At 33.8% G+C, this 21,707-nt stretch overlaps 1 protein-coding gene across 34 annotated transcripts in view; it reads right to left on the bottom strand.

The window, feature by feature from the left end:
* The window catches only part of LOC120626775 (protein tramtrack, beta isoform), a 548,009-nt gene that overhangs the window by 364,401 nt on the left and 161,901 nt on the right, over positions 1-21,707 (bottom strand). The window contains exons 5-6 of one of the 34 annotated variants that reach the window (XM_039894490.1): positions 13,390-13,524; positions 11,735-11,950 (exon numbers count right to left, since the gene is read on the bottom strand). The exons of the other annotated variants lie outside the window; for them this stretch is intronic. Coding sequence (XP_039750424.1) covers positions 11,763-11,950; positions 13,390-13,524 — 323 coding nt within the window. The 3' untranslated portion in view covers positions 11,735-11,762. Of the gene's footprint in view, positions 1-11,734; positions 11,951-13,389; positions 13,525-21,707 lie in introns of those variants that run through there. 34 annotated transcript variants of the gene reach the window in all.

The raw sequence follows: 21,707 nt of genomic DNA, 5'->3' as shown, positions 1-21,707 counted from the left end.
TTGAATAAATACAAATTTCCACTTTTTCAACATCTACCTGAACAAGCTTGAAGTTTGTCAGTGCCGCCTCTAATGTTACTTCGCAAGTTAATAAACTTTGCGTTAAAGTAAATAATGAAGTTGTCAAATTTAAAAGCTCTCTGTGCTCAAGCTCTGGTGCTCCATATAAAAAATAAAGAGTCACGCTAACGGAGCGTTAGTTTACATAAAAACCAAACTACACATCGGGTTGTCATAAGTAAACACTTAAAATAAATAGAATAAAAATAACATATTATACTTGTTTTGACTTCATATTTTTACAGGTTGATTCCTTATGAAATATATTTATACACCCTTTAACAGTATTTCGTAAATCTGTTACAAGTTGTATAGATTTGAGTATTTTCAATGGCTGTGTGGTTTTCCAGCGAATACAGTCCCATCGTAAGTAAAAAGGGTTGCTGTACAATTGTGTGAATGTCTCTTGACGCATGCCCAACGGATGCGTGGGCAAAGGGGGCCAGTCGTTTTCGAGGTTTTGTTATATCTGTGTTCCTTATAAATGGCCACTTGATTACCGCATCGGGAACGCACAAACTGTACTTCTGAAATCGTTATATAAAGAATTCAACATCATTATCATCACCAGCCTATTAAAGGTCTACTGGAAAAGGCCTTTTTTGCTGCAGCAATTAGGCGGATTATTATCGCAATTTACATTTCGTAGTAGTAAAGCTTTTCGTGACAGAGCTCGGGGAAGTACCGCCAGACTTATTTCTGCCGCTAAGCAGCATTGTTGCAAAGCTTGGCTCGTCAAATGTTACTGATGAGTTCTTTCCCGCGCGCAGAAATTTTGATGTATGGCAAATTATATCTGACCCATACATTTTCCGGAAAAACCACGCGTTTATGGGCTATTCGGGATTATAATTATTCTCTGTGATAAAATTTCTTATAGTTTCGTTCAGCCGTTTTGAGAGGACTGAGTAACAAACATCCCTTCAAACTTTCGCTTTTATAATATTAATTTTAGATTACAAAGGGGATCGACAGCTATACTTGCTCTGCGATGCACGGTCTGCAAGCGTTCTCTTTCGATTTAAACAGAATCATGCAAGTCGGTTAATCGGAGTCGGAAAAAACGATGATAATAATATTTAAAAAAAAAGGTTAAAAATATACGATTAACGTTACGTTTGTCCCTATTTCTTACATTATATGTCACGTGGCCGTACATTTAAATAAAACTACCTACAATTTATATTTGTAAAAGTAAAATAAAAGTATATATATACATCAACAAGTTTAATCATATACAATAAATGAGCATTTATTACACTGATAAGAAATGTCCAACATTCGAGAAATACAAAACGAGAAGATTCAACCCGTGATTTAACTTAACCTTAAAACTTAAACTTAATTTAACCTTAAAAAAAAACTATTTTCGTTTTCGTTGTGAACGTCACCGGTGACTGTGACTTTGGTGTCCGTTTGTTTCTCGTATTGACTCCATATTTTAGTAGCTTTTGGCTTATTCAGCTCAAGCTGAAAATGCACCCTTATAGGAGGTAATATCATATCTTTTCCCATGCAGGTTGCATACGTCCTTCAAACTTCCCCGTATGCTAAACGAAACATTTTTTTTCACTATTGTTTATTTCATTTTCACGAATCCATGGTTTTCGTTGATGAGACTCAAATTCGCAAGCTTTAATTACGCTTTAAATAAGCTTTTATTAAGTGACTAGTAGAATAATTTACACTATATTCAGAGTCAGGGGTTCTTAACTTTTAAATGTATATGGCAAATAATCGCATTTACGCAAACTAGTTGCATTCGCCAATCGCTGTTGATATCATCTGCATGTCTTTATCAGTGGTTATGTGGAATTATATGGACTATTTCTTTGTTGTAGGTGTTGATCTTAGCAGGGCATCTGTAGGTGTTCCTTTTGACGCAGACCCAGCGAGCTCGCGGGCCTGTCCCAATGCATTTGTTGAACCTGTACTGGCCCATCAGAATGATCGGTTGACCACGGTTCGATAGCGCGTAGACGGGCGTAGTATCACCTAAAATTACGTAGAGCCTATATATATATACGTACCACTTTTATAGTCTCTGATAACAGTCTACAAGGAAGTTTGGAAAGAAGGTAACGCCTATAAAAATTAGCACCAATAATTTTTGTACAGAAAATATTATAATATTCAGTAACGTACATATCAGGTATCATCTCAGTTTTACATAAAAAGGTAATCTTTAAAAACATGATAACCCTGAGTAATTGTGACCTTAATCTTATTCCTGTTGCCATAGTATTTTCATTAAAGGTTTAATGTAAACACTGCTATTTCTGGATGTCACCGCGTATTTTTTTATAAGAATTACCCACAAAGTATTGATTTCAAGAAAAACTTATTGAAGTTGAACTTCTTTATCGACTTATGGGAGAAATTTTGCAATGTAACTTTTTTGTGTTACGCGCCATCTTGTAACGTTTTTCTTTTACGCGCTATGCGGGTGTGATAATGGTATTTTTTTAAAGTAATTTTAGGTAAACCTCGATTTTTGATTGTAAATATCAGTAAATGTAATTTTTTTTTGCAATACAACTGTTAATTTAGTAAACATAAATTAATTGTAATAATAAAATTAAGAAAAATAATGTAATTTAGGAGTTTCACTTCTCACGTGTGTATACTACCGCACACACATTTTTTATATTATTCATTCTGTTTGGCGTACTCCCTTTCAACTCAACTAGATTATATCGAGGAACTAAACGTAAAGTTACAGGAACCACGAGTTTCACATTTAAATTCCAGGTGTAACAATGAGAAAAAAATACATACACTATCGCTTACAAACTGTGAACATAAATAACATTATTTATTGAGAAGAAAAAAATATAACCATAAAATTTATAAGAAGTCGAATTATAAATCCAATTAACAAAGAAATCTCTAGAACTACAAAAAATAGAAATTCACATCATTTCAATTTGTAGAGAAATAAATATTCTTCGGATAAAAACGAGTTTTTTTACATTTCATTTATTTATAGTATACGCTTAGCTATATGTACACGATAATGTTGCTTTCTTATGTTTAGTTGTACGGCCTAAAATATTTATTTGTTTACCTAGAATACGACGAAATGAGTTATTTTATAATTTTCAAACATCCAGAGCATGTCCAGTTAAATCAAAAAAATATAATAAACTATTATTAATCGCAGAGCATCAACGGCTCTTTAAATTTTTCCGATCAAAAGAAACTCTAAGCATTGAGAATATTTCAAGTTTACGACACAATTTCTGCATTTAGAAATCCGCTGATCCAATTAAGTACCTATTCGAATATTTTTTCTACTGAATGAAATGATAATTTTGATTGAATTGATAGGAATAGTGTAGGAAGCTTAAACACCAATATAATTTTACTTTTTGTAATATATTTATTTTCTTTGATATATTTTATCAATGAATAGTAAGACATTGCATAGATTATCTGGGACACAGTTGTTAGACTAGTCGTCTTACAACTGTGTCCCAGATAATCTTACAAAAGTCACATGTAAGATATAATGTATCAACCTGTATATAAGATAAAATAAGACTTTTTAAATACTTAGAAACAAAATAACATAGGCATGAATATTTTTCCTTTGACCCTGACAATCAATGAAATCGTTAGAAAGAAGACGCTGTGCTAGGGTTATATTCGGGTCCTATTTAAAAAGTTGCCAAACTACACCTACAGATGTAAACTTACTGCAAATTTTATATGGACAACAGGTTTCTACAGGTTAGCATCTTCTAGGGAAGTGACTGAATGAAGGGGCCGTATCTACTTAATTTTTTTTTATTCTTTGACTGCAATGTCAACAACCGTTAATTGATTTTGCCGAGGATGATAAAGGGCTAACTTTTTAGGATATGGATATGTCAGTTATATTTTAACATTGTACCGGAACGAACTAAATAGCTCGTTTATGTCGGTAACTAGTAATCGTGTGGTAAGTAATAACTAACCCGCCAGACTAAACCAGAGAAAATCCTGGAATTATAAATTTCCAAACTGCCCCTGTAAACCACAGCGATCAATGCTGTGCTGGAGTCGACAAAAAACTTAATAATTCATTGAACTCAATGATTAAATAAATAAATAAATAAATAAGTAAAAACATGTTTTGTACAAGCTCTCTGGAAAATAAATAATTATTTATTTAAACTCAATGACTATGGTACTCATCACAGTGTACTATAGTACCCTCGACAGTGACAATCTTGGCGCGGCAAGACGCAGATCGCTCCTTCACACAAACCCATGTACTTTTTGGGCCTTCAGACCTTTTTCTAGTAGATTTTTGATTGTAGCGATAGCCGCCCACCTCTATTACAGGTTTTCCATATCTTGACACAGTGTATACTGGACCTAAAAACATGACGTGTAAAGCAGGTCAACACATTAATAGTAAATTCGTACTACAAATAATAGCTCAATTGGAATTGTTACCGACATCGTCATGGAATGTGATTTCTTTACAGATGGTAGGACATAGACGCAATCGAATCAAGTATCTATAAAAATGGTGGGATATTATATTGGTTCCCGTTAGCTGTTTTAAAAATAACGTGATATCACGTTGTTCGAGTACTCCTTGTTTCAAGTGATTATAAATGTCATTTTGTACCTTATTTTTTGCATTTGTTTTAACATCATATGCTGAAATGATTCTTGCATATTATTCAGAGACTCCAACAAAGTTAAATAATAATAATGCATTGTTGTTACTTAATGGTACCTCGTAGAGCCTTGTAAGAGCATATTTTTATTAAGTGATCGCGTTCCATACCGCTAATACGATATAAAATATATTAGAGTCGTTATTGTTTATAACGCTCTTACAGCCAGTGCCAGTTCCGAAAATTTTATATGCATTTTTACTTTATGTCTCGTCCTTCTTACAGCAATCAAGAAAATGTTTCTTTGATAACATAAATTATTATTAATTATTATTTATTTGTTAGTTAATAAATAAAACTATGAATTCTATACATATTTATTAATTTATCAGTAGTTAATCATAGTAAGAAAGTATGCACAAATAATGAATTTAATATTTTCATTGAAGTTTTATTTATGTTTTATAGGTGACAAGAGTAATGTACGAGTAATTATCCGCTGATTTGATTGATCGTATAGTTTCGATTTCTTAAAAACCGTTTAACCATTTAGCCATGATTATTGTTAAATTGCTGTATCGGATATAGTTTCGGTTTCTTAAAAAAACTTTCAACCAATTAAACTCGATCATTGTTAAATTGCTGCATCCGATATAGTTTCGGTTTCTTATAAACGGCTTTTGAGGAGTCATCTTCGCATGTCAAACTTTATAACGGCATAGTAAAATTGACCTAAAAACACTCGCATTAGAGATGCAAATTCTGTTCTACTGATTGTTATTTTACAAATGTTCTTGCAAGAGCTCTAGCTGAAGAGTTTCAGATAAATTTGAGCTTTAGTGCAATGATTATGAGATCCATTTTCAATTGATGTTCAAGTTCATGTATTACGATACACGAAAACGATTCTTCGAATGCAAGCGAGAAAATCTTTAACTAGGGCTACTGTCCCTCTCTGAGTTTACATATTAAATTTCATGACCATCGCAGCGATGTATATTCATAAACGTGACTATATTATTTCCGACGGTGACAATTTTGGCCTGACAGCCCTTGTGAGCCCTCACACAAACCCATCTAGTCCTTTCACCCTTGATGTCCGAATACTTCTTGTTGAAACGACGTTCACCTATTACGATAACGGGTTGGCCATATCGTGATGTACTAAAAACGGCTTCTGAAAATATAATTCAAAAGATAAAATAAACTTTAAAAATAAGTATTTGTGAAAAGCTCTCACCTAGACCGGTAGGGCTAAGATGCGCATCACCAGATTAATATATCTACCATTTTCTCGTTTCTCTGAGATTAGACGACGAAACAGGTAGATATAATTACCTCGTGGTATAGATCGTCAGCTTTTTCTATCTCAGTACAAGAGCATGAAGAAATAATAACCGAATTACACTTCGAATCTGTAGAAGAATCCACGGTTGCATTGAGGAGGCACTGGTCTTCTCCCAGAAAGGGTTTTGGCCGTACTCCACCACGCTTGCTAAGTGTGAATTGATACTTCACACGCCTTTGATAAACAGTTTCCTCAAGTTACTTTAATCGTTAATGCAAGTGAGATTTCTTAAAACGCACATTACGTGCCGGGGTTCGAACTGGGTCCCCCCGCAAGGGAAGCCGAAGTCTTTACCACTATGCTATCACCAATTCCGTTTTTTCAGAATTTTTATTTCGAATCAATAAAAGCTATTTGAACGAGGCAGAAAAGTGATAAAAAAATCGATATTATGAAAACACTGTATTGTTTATCTTTCTTTAATTCATTTGAAAACAGTAACAAATGTGTGCACTTTAGAAAAATTAGAACAAAAAATAGATACATAATTCAAATCACTCTATGGGTAACTTACAAAAAATAAGGTAACCGTTTAACATATTCTCTGAAATAAATAATATATATTCAGTATTAAGATGTAATCACTCATTTTTATTAATTCCTGAAAGAAGCGTCTACAAATGCCCAATTTTTTTTTCTAAAGTACCTGAATTTTAATCGTATAGTTTTCTATTATAAGCAGCGTCTTTCATTCAAGCAGGAGTGTTGCTTTTTGTATGCTAGTAAATTAAACGTTAGCATTTTCATATTGACCAGCGCTTCTAATAGTTACACGACGAACACAATTTATAATTCAAATCTTACACAGAATTTACTTTTTTTTTTTTTTTTTGATGATTTCTGCTTCATGGCAATCTGTTTTCCAACAATAAGCCACTTCTTTGTTTGATTTCTCAGTTTATGTTTTCCTCAAGAGCCACACTTGTGTGAAAATTCTTTTCACACGACTCTCTTGTTGTCAAGTGGTAAATCTTTTATGTAGGCTCGGTATGTCACTTCTTTTTAGCCGGGTATACTGAAGAGCATCTTCTCCACTTAGAGCGTGTGCCAGTTTGTTTACATGGACGGTCAGCTTCTCTTGATACTTCAGGCTGTGTTGGGTTATTTCCTGCCGAACTGTTTTTAGGCCGAAGTCGAAGTATATGTATCTATTACTTATACAATGGATGCCAAACATTGTTCTCAGAGCTTTGGTCTGGAATCTTTCCAGGATATCTATATTGCTATTGCTGGCAGTTCCCCACCCACACACAGAATTTACTAGTAAGCTTTTCAGAACTCAGGATATATTTTTGCGGTTCACGGTCGCGCGTTTCTCTTTGATATCTCGACGTGTAGGTACCACATTTGAAGTAATAACTTTTAAGAAGGTTTGCCAATAAAGCATTTGTACACGCAACACAACTATTCACAAATGTGTTTTCTTATACACTAATAATTGGCGGAACAAGTAGATGGGCACATGGAAAATCATTGTATATACACAGGGCAGCATTTCGCATTTGAAAAGTGATGAAATCGATAACGAATTTACGTTATTCTGGAAAATTTATATGCAGTTGATACGGAATTCCTGTAAAATGTCAGATTACGCTATCGCCGAAGTGACGTTTCTATTCCTCTAAAACTTAAACTTAGCACCAGTTCAGACTACGTTAGTATTTAATCGTTCACTCGAGTACAATGGGTGTTTTATAAACCAAATTCCAAAAGTGAAGAAGAAAGTTTTCAAAGTGACGCGTGGATAATCCCATACTAAATAACTAACTTATATACTTTATCGGCAATTGACGCAGTGGGACCCTGCTTTCGGACTCGAAGCCTTTGGGTTCGATTCCCACAACCGGAAAATGTTTGTGTGAAAAAACGTGAATGTTTTTCAGTGTCTGGTTGTTTATCTTTAAATTGTAAGTATGTATGTATATTATTTAATAAAATAATATTCAACTGTCATCTTAGTACCCATAACACAAGCTACGCTTACTTTGGGACTAGATAGCGAGTTGTGTACTGTCGTAGTATATTTATTTACTAATACTTGATAAAACACTTGGTGTTTAGACACGTTTAGAAACCTATTTAACCGTGTTACATTTTACATAATAATGGCCATTTTATTTGCAAGAATAACAGACCAGCTGTTCGATGTTTAAAAAGGTTACGATGTGAAGATTTTAGTGGTTATGTTCGTTAAACACTTTAATGATCTCTTCGTTAACGGTCCAGATCTTCGCGTTGCAGCCTCCTCGGTCTTTATTGCAAATCCATCTTTCTTTAGGATAGTTACTGCCCGTACCTCGCCTAAACCTGTATTTACCAAATTGTATGACCCGGTTTCCGGTTCGAGACAATAAGAATTGAGGCGCTGGAAAAAAATCAACAATTTATTATGGTTCGCACAACCTTTTTTACCGCGTGTTGAAGTTTGACTCTCCGAGACGTTCGCGCGTGTTTTATGTAGATATGGCGTATCAGAATAATATCGAATTCCTATAAACTTTATCTGCGCCACTGGCGAATCACTTCGTCCCGGACGACTTAGAAAAGACAATACGCGTGATATTGTTATTGACGATGATTGATGAGATTTTCAGTAAAAAGGGGGTACTTACAGTAGCAGTCTCTACGATTAAGCTAATATGAATATTGGATACAAGGACTTTGCGGAACTACATGATATACTATAAGTAAAAGCTACACTGGAGAAAGCATATAATATAGAATCTACCGAAATACATTTAAGACGATAATTATGTCGATTTTGCTACTTATAAAAATAATTCAATAAAACATTGGAACTTTGTAACCACATGATTATATTGTAACATTAATAATTTTGTATAGAGTCACTATTATAGTAAAATATTTACATCATTTATAATCACGATTCGTACTGAAGCGGTGATAGCTCAGGTAGGAGCTCGACATCACTTTCGGAGGGCCGAGTTCGAATCCCAGCACGCACCTCTAACTTATATTTTTCTCAAGTTTTAAAAACCTACTTAAAATATCACTTGCTTCTACGCTGAAGGAAAATATCGCGAGGAAACCTGTATGCCTGAGAACTCTCAGGCATGACTCCATGTAGTGCTCTACATAATGTTCTCAAAGGAGTCTACCAATTCGCACTGGGCCAGCGTGGTGGACTACGGCCTTAACCACTTTTAATTGTGGGCAGAGACCCGTGCTCTGTAGTGGGCCGGTAATGGGTCGACGTGATGAAATCACTGAGTCACGATAGCGCTGTTTGCACTAAGTTCGAGTGGTAAGTTTACGACTTTAAGTACGCGGTTCTTTAACTAAAATATTATCATTTATAACATCAGGTCACGATGCTTAGTTAAAGCAGGTGCTGGTATCAGAATAAAGTGTCTAGAGCTAAATATGGAATTTTAATTTTAATAATCCTAGCGTAATATAATTCAATGGTTGTGTTTATTCATTGACCTAACAAGTTTATTGTCGGATGTCCATATTCTCGCCTTGCACTTCCTCTGGATGCAAAGCCACCGAGCCATCGGGTAGTAGCCACCAGTTGCTTTTCTGTATCTGTATCTACCAACTTGCACCACTACATTTCCGTAGCGTGATGTACCAAACAACACTTCTGAAAATAAACATTAAAATCAACTTAATAGGAGGCGGAATCATTTGGTCATATTTTCAATTAGGTTATGAAACACGGTTTAAAAATTATTTTTGTCATTAAAAAATAAAAGCTAAACTTTTGCCTGTTATTGCTAATATAAGCCCTAGTATTGATATATAATGAATATACGTTATGTGTTATCTCAAACCTGAAGATAGTTTAAGGTTCATGCTTTTGTTATTATTCAACGACAAATGATTTGTCTGAGTATTTTGTCATTTTGAGAATAAACTATCGAGGTGTCAATAAATCAATTGGCGTTACTGGATTATTACTCTCTATTTTAAGTATTGATATTTTTGTTAAGAAAAAAATATGAGTTTCTTGTCGGCTCTTCTCGGTAGAGTCACTACAAACAGACTGACTTGACGTTTCAAAAGTGCTTGTAATCATCATCATCATATCAACCCATTAAATAAATAATAAAATATATTACGACAACACACACATCGCCATCTAGCCCCAAAGTAAGCGTAGCTTGTGTTATGGGTACGAAGATGACTGATGAATATTTTTATGAATAATATACTTAAATACTTAGAATATACATATAAATACCCAGACACCGAAAAACTCATGCTCATCACACAAACATTTTCCAGTTGTGGGAATCGAACCCACGGCCTTGGACTCATAAAGCCGGGTCGCTGCAAACTGCGCCAATCGGCCGTCAACCCATTACCGGCCCGCTGATCAATATTTTAAAAGAAAAATAGTTAACGTCTCTTGACAAAACTACCTAGTAGCCATTGCCCACTACAGAGCACGGGTCTCCTCCCACAATGAGAAGGGGTTACCTAAGGTACGTAGTCAACCACGCGACCCACGCGGATTGGTAGACAAGAAGGTCTTTTGGATTTTCGGATTGGACTTTGAACACTGGCGATTTTATAAATAATATTATATTGGTAAACAAAATAACAGAATACCTATGCCTGAAAATATTACAGCCTGATTTTCCGATAGTAAATGTAGTAAGAACTTTTTAATGGTTATGTTCGTTAAACACTTTGATGATCTCGTCCTCCACAGTCCAGATCTTCGCTCTACAGCCCCCCATGTCTCTATTGCAAATCCATCTTTCTTTAGGATAGTTACTGCCGGTACCTCTCCTAAACCTGTATTTGCCTATCTGTATCACACGATTCCCGCTTCGAGACGATAAGAATCTTGGCGCTGAAAATTTTTACCATTTTTATTATTTTATTATATTTATAACATTTTTATTACTTTATTAATTTACTGTATACAATTTTACAATTTCAATTAAATTAAATTCATTTCGTTTATTTGCTGTTTGGTTTTACAATGTTGGTAGATAAATTATAAGGACAAACAATCCGCCTTAGATAGCTTACAAAAATTTGTTATACTTTCACGACCCTGGCGCAACGGTGAGCGCTGTGAATTTAAGTAGTAGGACCCGTGTTCGATTACCAACATTTGGGAATTTATAATTTCTAATTCTTCTCTGGTCTGTGGCCGTGGCCACACCACCCTACCTAAGACGTGTCGCGATTGGATGTTGCGGTGTGATATCGCATAAATCCGATTAGGGGTATGGCTACCATACTCCCTAACAGGTTAGAGATACCTAACCACCACTAACAACCTTGATGACAAGGTTTAACTTATAATGGAATAAAAAATACGTTCTTCACTTTTTTTTACAACTCCCGTGAGAACCAGTGAATTTTGGTGATGCCAACGGGACCCACCTCATACTCAGTTTGCTATTCCTTAATTGTTTCACTTTTATAAAAAAAAAACAGCTAAGAAATTTTTCATATCATTTTAAGTTGTAGGTAGTTAATTTTAGGTTTTTATCAACTTAACCTAAACAGAATGTTAACGGAAAAACGGAAAGTTTTCTAGGAGTATTTTTTTTAATTATAAATTCGCAGCCACTTCCGGTAGATCTTCAAGGAAACAAAATTATAAAAATTCTTAAGTTTTATTAAACATTCAAAAAATATCTGAAAAACAACAATAGTAACTTTTTTATTATCAATTAATATAATAATTATATTAATAGATGTTAATTATTTTATTTGTCGTAAATAATTACGCTAACATTAAATTCGGCACATTTTCAATCATGATTATGATTGTTGTCACAATAAACGATTTGCTCATCAATGGTCCGTATCTTCGCTCTACACCCAGTTTTGTTACACATCCATCTCGCTCGGGAGCCTCTGCAGTTAGCCCTTCTTCTGAACTTGTTTTTACCTATTTGTATAACTAAATTACCAATGCGAGACTTGATAAATATTGCACCTGTAAAAAGTATTATAATTTATACAATATTATACAAATAGGCGGTAATAGCCCAGTGGGTAAACTTCGACCTCTAACTTTCATAAGTTATGTGCGTTTAATTGGTTGGTAAACGGTGAAAGAAAACATCGTGAGGAAACCTGCATGCCGGGGAGTTCTCCACAATTTTCCCAAAGCTGTGTGGAGTCCACCATTAAGCCAGCCTAGCGGACTTCGGCCCTTTCTTATTATGGGAGAAGACCCCAGCCCTGTAGTGGCCGGTAATGGATTGATATGATGTCTTCGAAAACAATACTTTTTTTTGCCATTACGTTTCTATATCTTTAAGATCCCATACCTCATCAGGACGAATATACTCCGATTCGACGACCTGTTTGCAGTTGGTAACCAAAATGATAAATGAGTCTAATATAACAAATGTAAACGTGTACGCGACTAATATTGAGGCATCAAAAACCACTCCGCTTTACTAAAGTTTAAAAAGGGATTCTCGGACAGGCGGTTAGTCACTTCATTACACATAGCAGTTGACAGTAATTATTTCACCTCTAATGTTCTAAGCGTTAAGCATAAATTGGGAAAAATGGGAAAAGTTTGTGTGCTAGCAACAATCCGTGGGTGTAAATTGAGACGAGCGCTTGCGATTATTTATTACCCGTATGTTAAATGTATGTGTGTGTGTATTTTTTTGCTTATCTAAAAATAAAAAAGATAAAATTAAAGAAATACATTATTTTTTTGTCAAATAGACACATAAAAGAGTAGATAAATAAACAGACTGGAAAATAAAACCTATTTGCAGATTTAACAATTAAATTTATTTACAAAATATTGGTACCTACCTACTTTGTTTCTTTTGATTGCATTTATACTCTTTTCATAAATTACTCTCTTTTTAATTTAATTACAGTTTTGGAAAAGTAAAGTTATTTAAACAAAAAATTATACACTTATGATATTAAACCTAAAACCTATCCGATTCTAAATTGGAGGTTCTATGCCCAATATTGAAATGACGTTATTGGATGGCCAAAAAAATTGGTCACTGGCTTTACAAACTCCATATGGAATGACTTGGGAAGTTACTTATACTAACCGTTATATAATATCGAGATCAAAATACAACTACGCAACAGATTTGTGGACAATAATTACAAATATAAAAAACAGACATAAAATTAAAAAAATAAAAGTAAAAATATATAAAATCCAAACCGTCTGTAATGTACAGTAAACTTAACAAGTTACAGTATACTTTATAGTGTTAACCAAACAATTTCACAGTAAATTTTTTGCTATTCTCAAATGATGAGTTCATGTATTTACAAGTAAATATATTTTTTTTGCCGATGTACATAACCATTTTTTTTTCACTCAATGATTATGTCTGTTTTTATACAAAACAATTACTTTATCAATTGTTATTAGAGTAGCCTTACACCCCTTATGGTCGTAGTTGCACACCCATCGAAGTCGTGGCTTCTCACCCTTGGTATGCCCACCGGCCTTCCTGAATCTGTATTCACCCATCTGTATTACCGGGTTACCGGACCGTGACACGGCAAATACAGCCCCTGAAATAATAAACACGGTGGAAAGTGGTAATTCTCAGTTCAAGGCCTATTAATTCACTGATTTTAACTATTTGACCCCTCCCAAAAAACTAAATTATGAAAAGAATGATAAAAAAATAAATGCAGTTTTGGCAATGTATTTTATTTATTTAATTGAATTTAATATCAATTTTAAATAATTATGAATTATGCAAATTAATATAATTCACAATACGGAATAGTACGTTCATATAATATCATATTTTTTGAAATAATATAAATTATATTTATACAGGTAAATGAATATAATTATTTATTTGCACATTATTTGCACATTATTATAAGTCATCTAAATATAACAAAAAATGATAATACAATTACAGTTAACCGCAACGAGTGCCTTAAATATTAGCTCTGTTGTAACAGAGCGTAAAACTACTAATTCAGAAAATATCTTGAAGTATTTATTACTAATGGAATAAAACACACGGATTAAAAAGTTAAAAAATTGAGTTTAAATCGTAATAATGATAGACTATCTCAAAAATTAAATATATTCATAAGAAGAAAAAACCTAAGTATGCTAATATACAAAAATAGTCATAATTGCTAAATGATCAGTTTAATAAAACTAACTAGAACGTCTTAATTACTTTTATAATATTTTTATTTTATTTTTAAATTAAAACGCTAATTACTAATTATACACTAGAATTAACAAACAACTGAATAACCTTAAACCCTTTATAAACCGTGATTTGTCGGACATTGACAGCCCCTTTAATCTATTCAATGTACAATATTTATCTAATCAATATTTTAAAATAATTGTATTTTGCTACAACAGTAAAATAAATTAAACCTTAATTTTTGCATTTCGAAAGATGAAACAAGGTTCCAATTCGAATTTCTGCGCATGTAAACGCGATTTATCGAATTGATACTGCCGCAATACATTCCATATAAAATTCTTCTTATACGTTCTTATACTATGAATTGAATTTTGTTAGCAATTATTAACAAAGAAAGTTGCATAATCATAAATAAGAAAAGATGTGGACTAGAAAACATTATCTCTATAAAAGATCGCTACCATTGACCCTAGGCAGCGGGTGAAATGAAATATTTCGTTTTTAATATTTTTTTTACTAATAGTTTTTTTTATAATAGTAGACATTGGACAGATTAACTTAGTAACTGTTGTATGACAAAAAACCTTGAAGTATACACTCATATCTTTGAAAACTATAATCAATGACATTATACTTTATTCAAGTATGTAGTGTCTCTGATATGTATCAAAAATATACTAAGCCTTAAACTTTAATAATGCTTAACGAAAAATTGCAAAATGCAGTATTTTTCAATTTTTCAGTAACTGTACCGACGTTATACCACAAGCCCATAAAGGCCCAAAAGTATTAGAACCCAGAGGCCAGAACACTGAATCACGATCGCCCGATCACTAGGTACCTTACCTTCGTTTAGGTACCCACGTAATTTTTCATAAATTTGATATTGTGCATATAAATAACCTGTTATTTAACGCCTATTTTGTAATACATATTACAATTTTAATTTGGTCAAATATAGGTTTAGAATTCAAACTATCATTAGTGTTATTAAAAAAGTGTGTACGTGTAACCTTTACGCGCGATTGAAGTAAAACTTTGATTATTATTTATAATGAAAGAGTAAAATGTTCCAGGATACTCCGCCATTTAATTCAATTTTCAATATTTCATTTTATATTCTATTTAAATTCATTAATATCACTTTTACATTTTATAAATAGAATACTTGAGAGTAGAAAATCGAAGGTTAGATCAGCATACATTAATATAACCTTTTCATTGAATATTATAGAATGTCACAATCTTCAGAAAGTTTATTAATAATATATTTATTACAAAAGTAATAAATAAACAAGTCTATTTAGAAATTTGCAAAAAACTTTGCAATTTAAAATATTTTTTTGTTTTTGTATGTTGTAACTGTTGAATTTTTATTCACTTCGCTATTCACAATTGATCCGTTTGAAAATATTAAGCGTTACGTCCGTCAGAAAAAAATCTGAGTAACTCCCTAGTCGCGCCTAAAGAAGTTTTACTTCAAAATTACTATGCGAATCGGCCAGGAAATGGTGGAGGAAACGATTTTTAAAAAACGCATCGAATTGTGAACCTCCGTCTGTTTTTGTGGTTGGTTACAAACTACATTGCCTGACTACCTCTGAAGATTTTTTCAACTTTTTTCATCAGATTCTTACAAATATCAGATGGGACAGACTTACTTGATCAACTTTACTTCTTGATTTATTAACTAGTAACTATAATATCGGTTTACATTTGGTAGATATATTATATACATTGATATAAATAAGTGCTTTGAAGTTAGTTGCAAACTTATTGTCTGGCTACCTCTGAAGATTTCTTTCAAGAAGCCCTCCTTTTTTTCATCACATCCTTACAAATTTCGGATGGGACCAACTTACATACTACTTGATTTATTAACTAGTAACTATAATATCGGTTTACATTCTGTAGATATATTATATAGGTACATTAATGTATACCCTCCTCCGTAAACTCTGCTAAAATAAGACGAATACCGCGCGAGATACAGGACAGAAGTCATCCGCGCCGATTATGTCAACTGTCAACTAAACCGAAGTCTAACTAGCGCGTAAAAATGTAGCGACCGATTTTTAATTTTGATTTTTAAATGTGTTTGATCCCTAGCACGCACCTCTAACTTTTCGGAGTTATATGCGTTTTAAATTTAAACAATTAAAATATGACTTGCTTTAACGGTGAAGGAAAACATCGTGAGGAAACTTGCGTGCTTGAGAGCTCCTCAAAGGCGCGTGACGTCCAATAACCCGCATTTGGCCAGCGAGGTGAAGTACTGCTTAACTCTTCTCGAGAAAAACATTAACGTAAGAATAAACTAAATATATCTTTTGAATGATTTGTAAGCGACTCACAAATTGTTTTAGTTTTAGATTTATTTTTAGTTAGTTATTGATGTGTAACTATGGTTCTGACATTAAGGCAGTGGCGAGTATAGAAGGTGTGCACAGGGTATGCAGATGATATAAAATGACGAAAATCTCCAGTACGAGTTATATATTTATAACTCGTACTCGTACTGGACGTACCATAGTTATTAAAATTCTATCCTTCAAATACTGAAGGGTAGAATTTTAATAACTCTTACAATGCCTATCCTTGAGTTTTTTATAACTCGTACTGGAGATTTTCTTCAATTTATATTATCTGCATACCCTGTGCATACACTCTATGCACGCCACTGCATTAAGGTATAGTAATAATTATAAGAAGTATAGCAATTAGGGAACCAAAACAACACGCGCCAGTTTGTGGGACTAATAGAGGGTTCACGCGTTTCGATTTTAATTGACCAACATTTATTGAGCATCCAAAATATTGAAAATGAATTTAAACAAACACGTTCTGACGGTTTAATTATCGCCATTAGATTCGAATCTCTTTCTAAAACTCACGTGAATCAGCTAAAGTTGAAAGGTGTTATAATTGAATCGATTTTAGTTGCCTCAATTCGTTTGAACGTCTGCTTGGACGATATGACTTTTATGCGTTTGACAGGTGATCAGCTAAAAACTTGGTATAAGCGAGCGAGCGAGTTAATGTAATTCGCTAGCCGTGTCCTGCGCGGAATTGACCTCTATCTTTTTGCAGCTAATGATTGTGGTCACACTTATGCGTTATGATTTTATCACCAACAGTGTAAATGGTCGCTCTGCATCGGTCATAGTTGCAGACCCACCGAAGCCTTCCAGTCTTACTGCTTCCGCCTCCTTTCCTGAAGCGAAATCTACCAACTTGCACCACTGGGTTTCCATTACGCGATCGGGAAAACCTTACCTCTGAAATCAATCAGAAAAATAATATATTTAGTAATATTAGATATGTGCGTTTTTGTAGTTTTATCATTCACACAGTCCGCAAAGTGTTTTATTCCGAAAAATTCCACCTATTCATATCGTGGTTCTAACCTAAGTTCAGTGGCGTGCACTGGGTTTCTTACCAGGGTATGCATACAGCAGGATAATTGCATAAAACGGCAAAAATCCTCATTTTATACGAGTTATATATATATTTTAGGGTATGCAGTGCTTTTGAGCATCTATGAAGTGCACGCCACTGCCTAAGTTTATATTAAAAATGGTAACCGACTAGAATTGTTATCCATTTTTGCGCAAAAACTTTCGTAACTTTCGTAAACTTTCGTTCGCTGGGAAGTAAATATAATATTCTAATATTAAGATCAATAAAAATCATAATTGATTCAATGCTTGATTTAATGCAATGGATACTGGTACAAAATTGCATCGACACAACACATGTCTAAATATTTTATTACAGAGTTAATTATTAAGAAATAACAAATTACTAGATAATTTTTTATTAAAAATAAGTTACAATATCTATTCACAATCACATTAATACCAAAATAGTTATTTGGAAAGAAGCAGTAAAAAATATTTATTTGCCAACACTGCACAAAATAAACTTTAAATTACATATTGTATGATTCAATATTGGCATTAGTTTTGTACTACAATGTAACATCACAAAGAAACAGGTTAGCCAGGGTTAAGCAAGGGTTTGGACACAGGAGATGTTTAGAAGTAGCGCCAGTAGTGGAAAATTTTGTGTAGCAGAGAAATGAGAATCAGGTTACAACTCATCAGGTAAAACTGTAACTGGAAGATTTCTGTACATTAGACATATTTTGTAAATTTTGACCGGGGGATGCTTTATAATCGACACTGAGTCCAAAACAGATTTTTATTTAATTTTTGTCTGTCTGTCTGTCTGTCCGATATACCGGGTCAAAACAATAAACAATAAGTTTCCTCCGGGAAATGGGATGAAATTTTTTATCAATTTGACTTCATAGCTCCGTTAAATTTCAACCAATTTATATAATTCTTTTTTTTTTTTAAAGTGTCTCATCTCGCATGTCTATCAAGTATGTTCTGTCTAATTTTAATGAAGATCTGATAAATATAATCGGAGATAAAGGACATAACTCTTCACAGATAACAGAAAGTTGCGAGGCATGGGACAACGATCGAATGCATGCGTATCATCCTACTTAATACTAATATTATAAATGCGAAAGAAATGAAGTTATATAAATATTAAGTTTGATTATATACCTGCAAATTCAGTTTTAAAATATTCAAATTAAACCTATCGCTTAGAAGTTGCGACGGGTATAGAATAACACGTACGGCCGCGAATAACATAGTTTGGTAATTAAACAGGCCCACCTGGTAGGTAGCGCTGCAATTAGTTTCTAGGTTTTTTTCTAGGTGCAGACGAAGTCGCGCGGGTCAGCTAGTGTTAAATATATATTTGAAACAACAAAAAAGAATACGAAGACCAATAAACAGATGAATTGTGTTATAGAGGATATGGGAGCAAAGGGAGTGATTTGGCTGCTGATAAATAGTGAGTGGCAGAAGAACTTATGTCGTGTCCCTTAAAGTGTGGAAGGAGGGCAAATAAAAAAGTATGACTGAATGGCATTCATCGGGTGAGAAGAAAGCTGAAGAATAACAACTAAACAAAAACGCATTTAAATCGGTCCATTTTGGTGACCTTGACACAGACACACGGATCAGACAGACGCACGGATAACATAGACACACGGATCATGTAGACACTCGGATCACATAGATAGTCGAACACAAGACACAAAGATACACACATAAACTCAATGCGATCAAACTTATAACACCTCTTAGAAAGTAATAGATGATAGGCACCAAGTAACAATTAAATAAGAAGTCATTTATCATAATGTGTATTGAAAAAAAAAGCCAGAGAAGGTACTGTAATCGCTGTAGCTCTCGAAAAACGTACGTAGTGGTAATTTCCGAGGGAGCGCAAATGTAAGTCAATTCATATTTTACCGGGGGCAAAACTAGTAGGTAGTTATCGATATAAATAATAAATAAATATACTACGACAATACACACATCGCCATCTAGTCCTAAAGTAAGCGTAGCTTGTGTTATGGGTTCTAAGATAACTGATGAATAATTTATATGAATAATATATATAAATACTTATAATGGCCACGGCCTTGGACTCAGAAGCATGGTCGCTGCCCACTGCGCCAATCGGCCGTCAAATCGATGTATTTTAATATAAACACACAGCCAATAGTAAGAGTATCCAACTACGTAAATATGTCACCGGGGCATCTGTCTCGTATTAGGTCAGCGTAAAATGTGCTGACTGATGTAACTGGGTTGTTTGAGTACCTTCAGCGAAAACCCCCATTCGGCCGAAAACCGGTTAAAATCAGCCGAGACATTAACGTTAACACATACATTGAAGCTTCAAAGATTGTAGAGTTAAACTGTCATGAAACAAATTCATAAGCGTATTCAATATATAGACTAAGGCCTTTAGTCTTTAATAGCCTATAACAGTTGTGCTGGACTAAAAGCCTCCTCTAACGGGAGAGTTTGCCCATCTTTTCCTGGGCCTGTCTCCGTACTTAGTCGGCCGGAACCTTCTGTTGTACGTAGTGCCACTGGTTCAACTTACTAACTGGAGTCTGTCTGGTAGTAGTAGAACAGAGGCCGCTTCTGCCTGTTCTCCATTATATTCCTATCGTCACCTCGTATGACTCCCGCGAGAAGAGTACGAGTGGTGATAACTGTATTCTAATCTGCCGTTAAACGACAGACGAATCTTAGACGTAACATCATATTATAAGCGTCAGAGATTATGCAAACTTAAGTGAAAAACTTTATTTTTTACAGTTAGAACTGTAGCACTACAGCCACGGCGGGAACAAATCCAGGTAGGAACTGTAGCTCTTGAAGTGTGTTTAATTTTGTACTTCTGATCACCTATGTGCAAATACTCGCAATTTTGTTCACTTGTTACTTATAATAAGGGGGTTATCTGAAATCGAAGAAGAATATTTAATCAGTTTGTTTGTTATATATATATATATATTGTTTCCGAATTCAGAATCTCGGAATATCATTTCTATTTTTTGAATAATAATTTGATATTTTATAAATATTGACGTTTAAAGCGATTCGATGAAAAATTACCTACCTAAAGATATCAATAGTCACTGAAAAAGCCAAGGTATATATTTATCACCAGTTTTTACTAAAAAAATCTCAAAACAGAGCCTCGCAATAATGAAATATGTATAATAATAAGTAATGAAAAAGATACCTCAAAGTAATGAAACAAAAGTGTTTGTAGTGGTTATTAAAAAATAACAAGAAGGTTGTGGGAGCTATTTACTTAGTTACCTATTGTTTTTACATTATTTCGGGAGCGAAATTCGTTTATTTAGAAACTATTCATATTATTCTAACATTACACAAGATTCAGTTTAGTAAAACGACGTAAAACAGCAACTCAGAAACAACCTAAGTGATATATATTATCATCAAAAAAACAAAATTGAACTATACTTTGAAATTATAGTTCAATCATACTAGTAAAGAGAGTTACTTTGATTCTTTATTCCACTACAATGTAGCTCTTGACTGCAATCTCACCTGGTGGTAAGTAGTACCGCTACCAGCGTAGATGATGCAGTCTAAGCTGGTAGCGGACTTACCTGTTAGGGAGTATGTAAGACATAGCACGTGGCACGTCTTTGTCGGAAGGGTAATTAGCCACGGCCAAAGCCTCCCAGAAGATTAGATGAAATTCAAAAATTCGAAATTCCCAAATTGCCCTTGCTGGGAATCAAACCCGGGACCTCTTACTTCAATTTTCGTTACCGTTGCACAAGGTAGATCATCAAAACTATAGATGAATTTTAATGATTATGGCATTTATTATAAAATATTATCTGTTCTTCCACAGTCCATACTATGGCCCTACATCCGCGTTGGTCGTGGTTGCAAGTCCACCTAACTTTCAATCCTTTATTACTTTGTTTTCTGAACCTGTATTTACCAATTTGTAACACATAGTTGCCAGTCCAAGCTTGGACAAACATTGCATCTGAAAATTAAAATGACACAAAATAATATATAATAATCAAAATTAAAAAAAAAACAGATTTTAATACACCGTTAAAGAACTTCTGGCCGTTGTCAGATCTGGTCATTACTCTATTTTTGAAACTGTAATGACCAATTTGTAATTCGTGCTGATATTTGC

Source organism: Pararge aegeria, chromosome 10 (assembly GCF_905163445.1).
Source record: "Pararge aegeria chromosome 10, ilParAegt1.1, whole genome shotgun sequence".
Lineage (NCBI taxonomy): Eukaryota > Metazoa > Arthropoda > Insecta > Lepidoptera > Nymphalidae > Pararge > Pararge aegeria.
The sequence above is the reverse complement of the archived record's forward strand: the minus strand, read 5'-3'. Positions and strand labels throughout refer to the sequence as shown.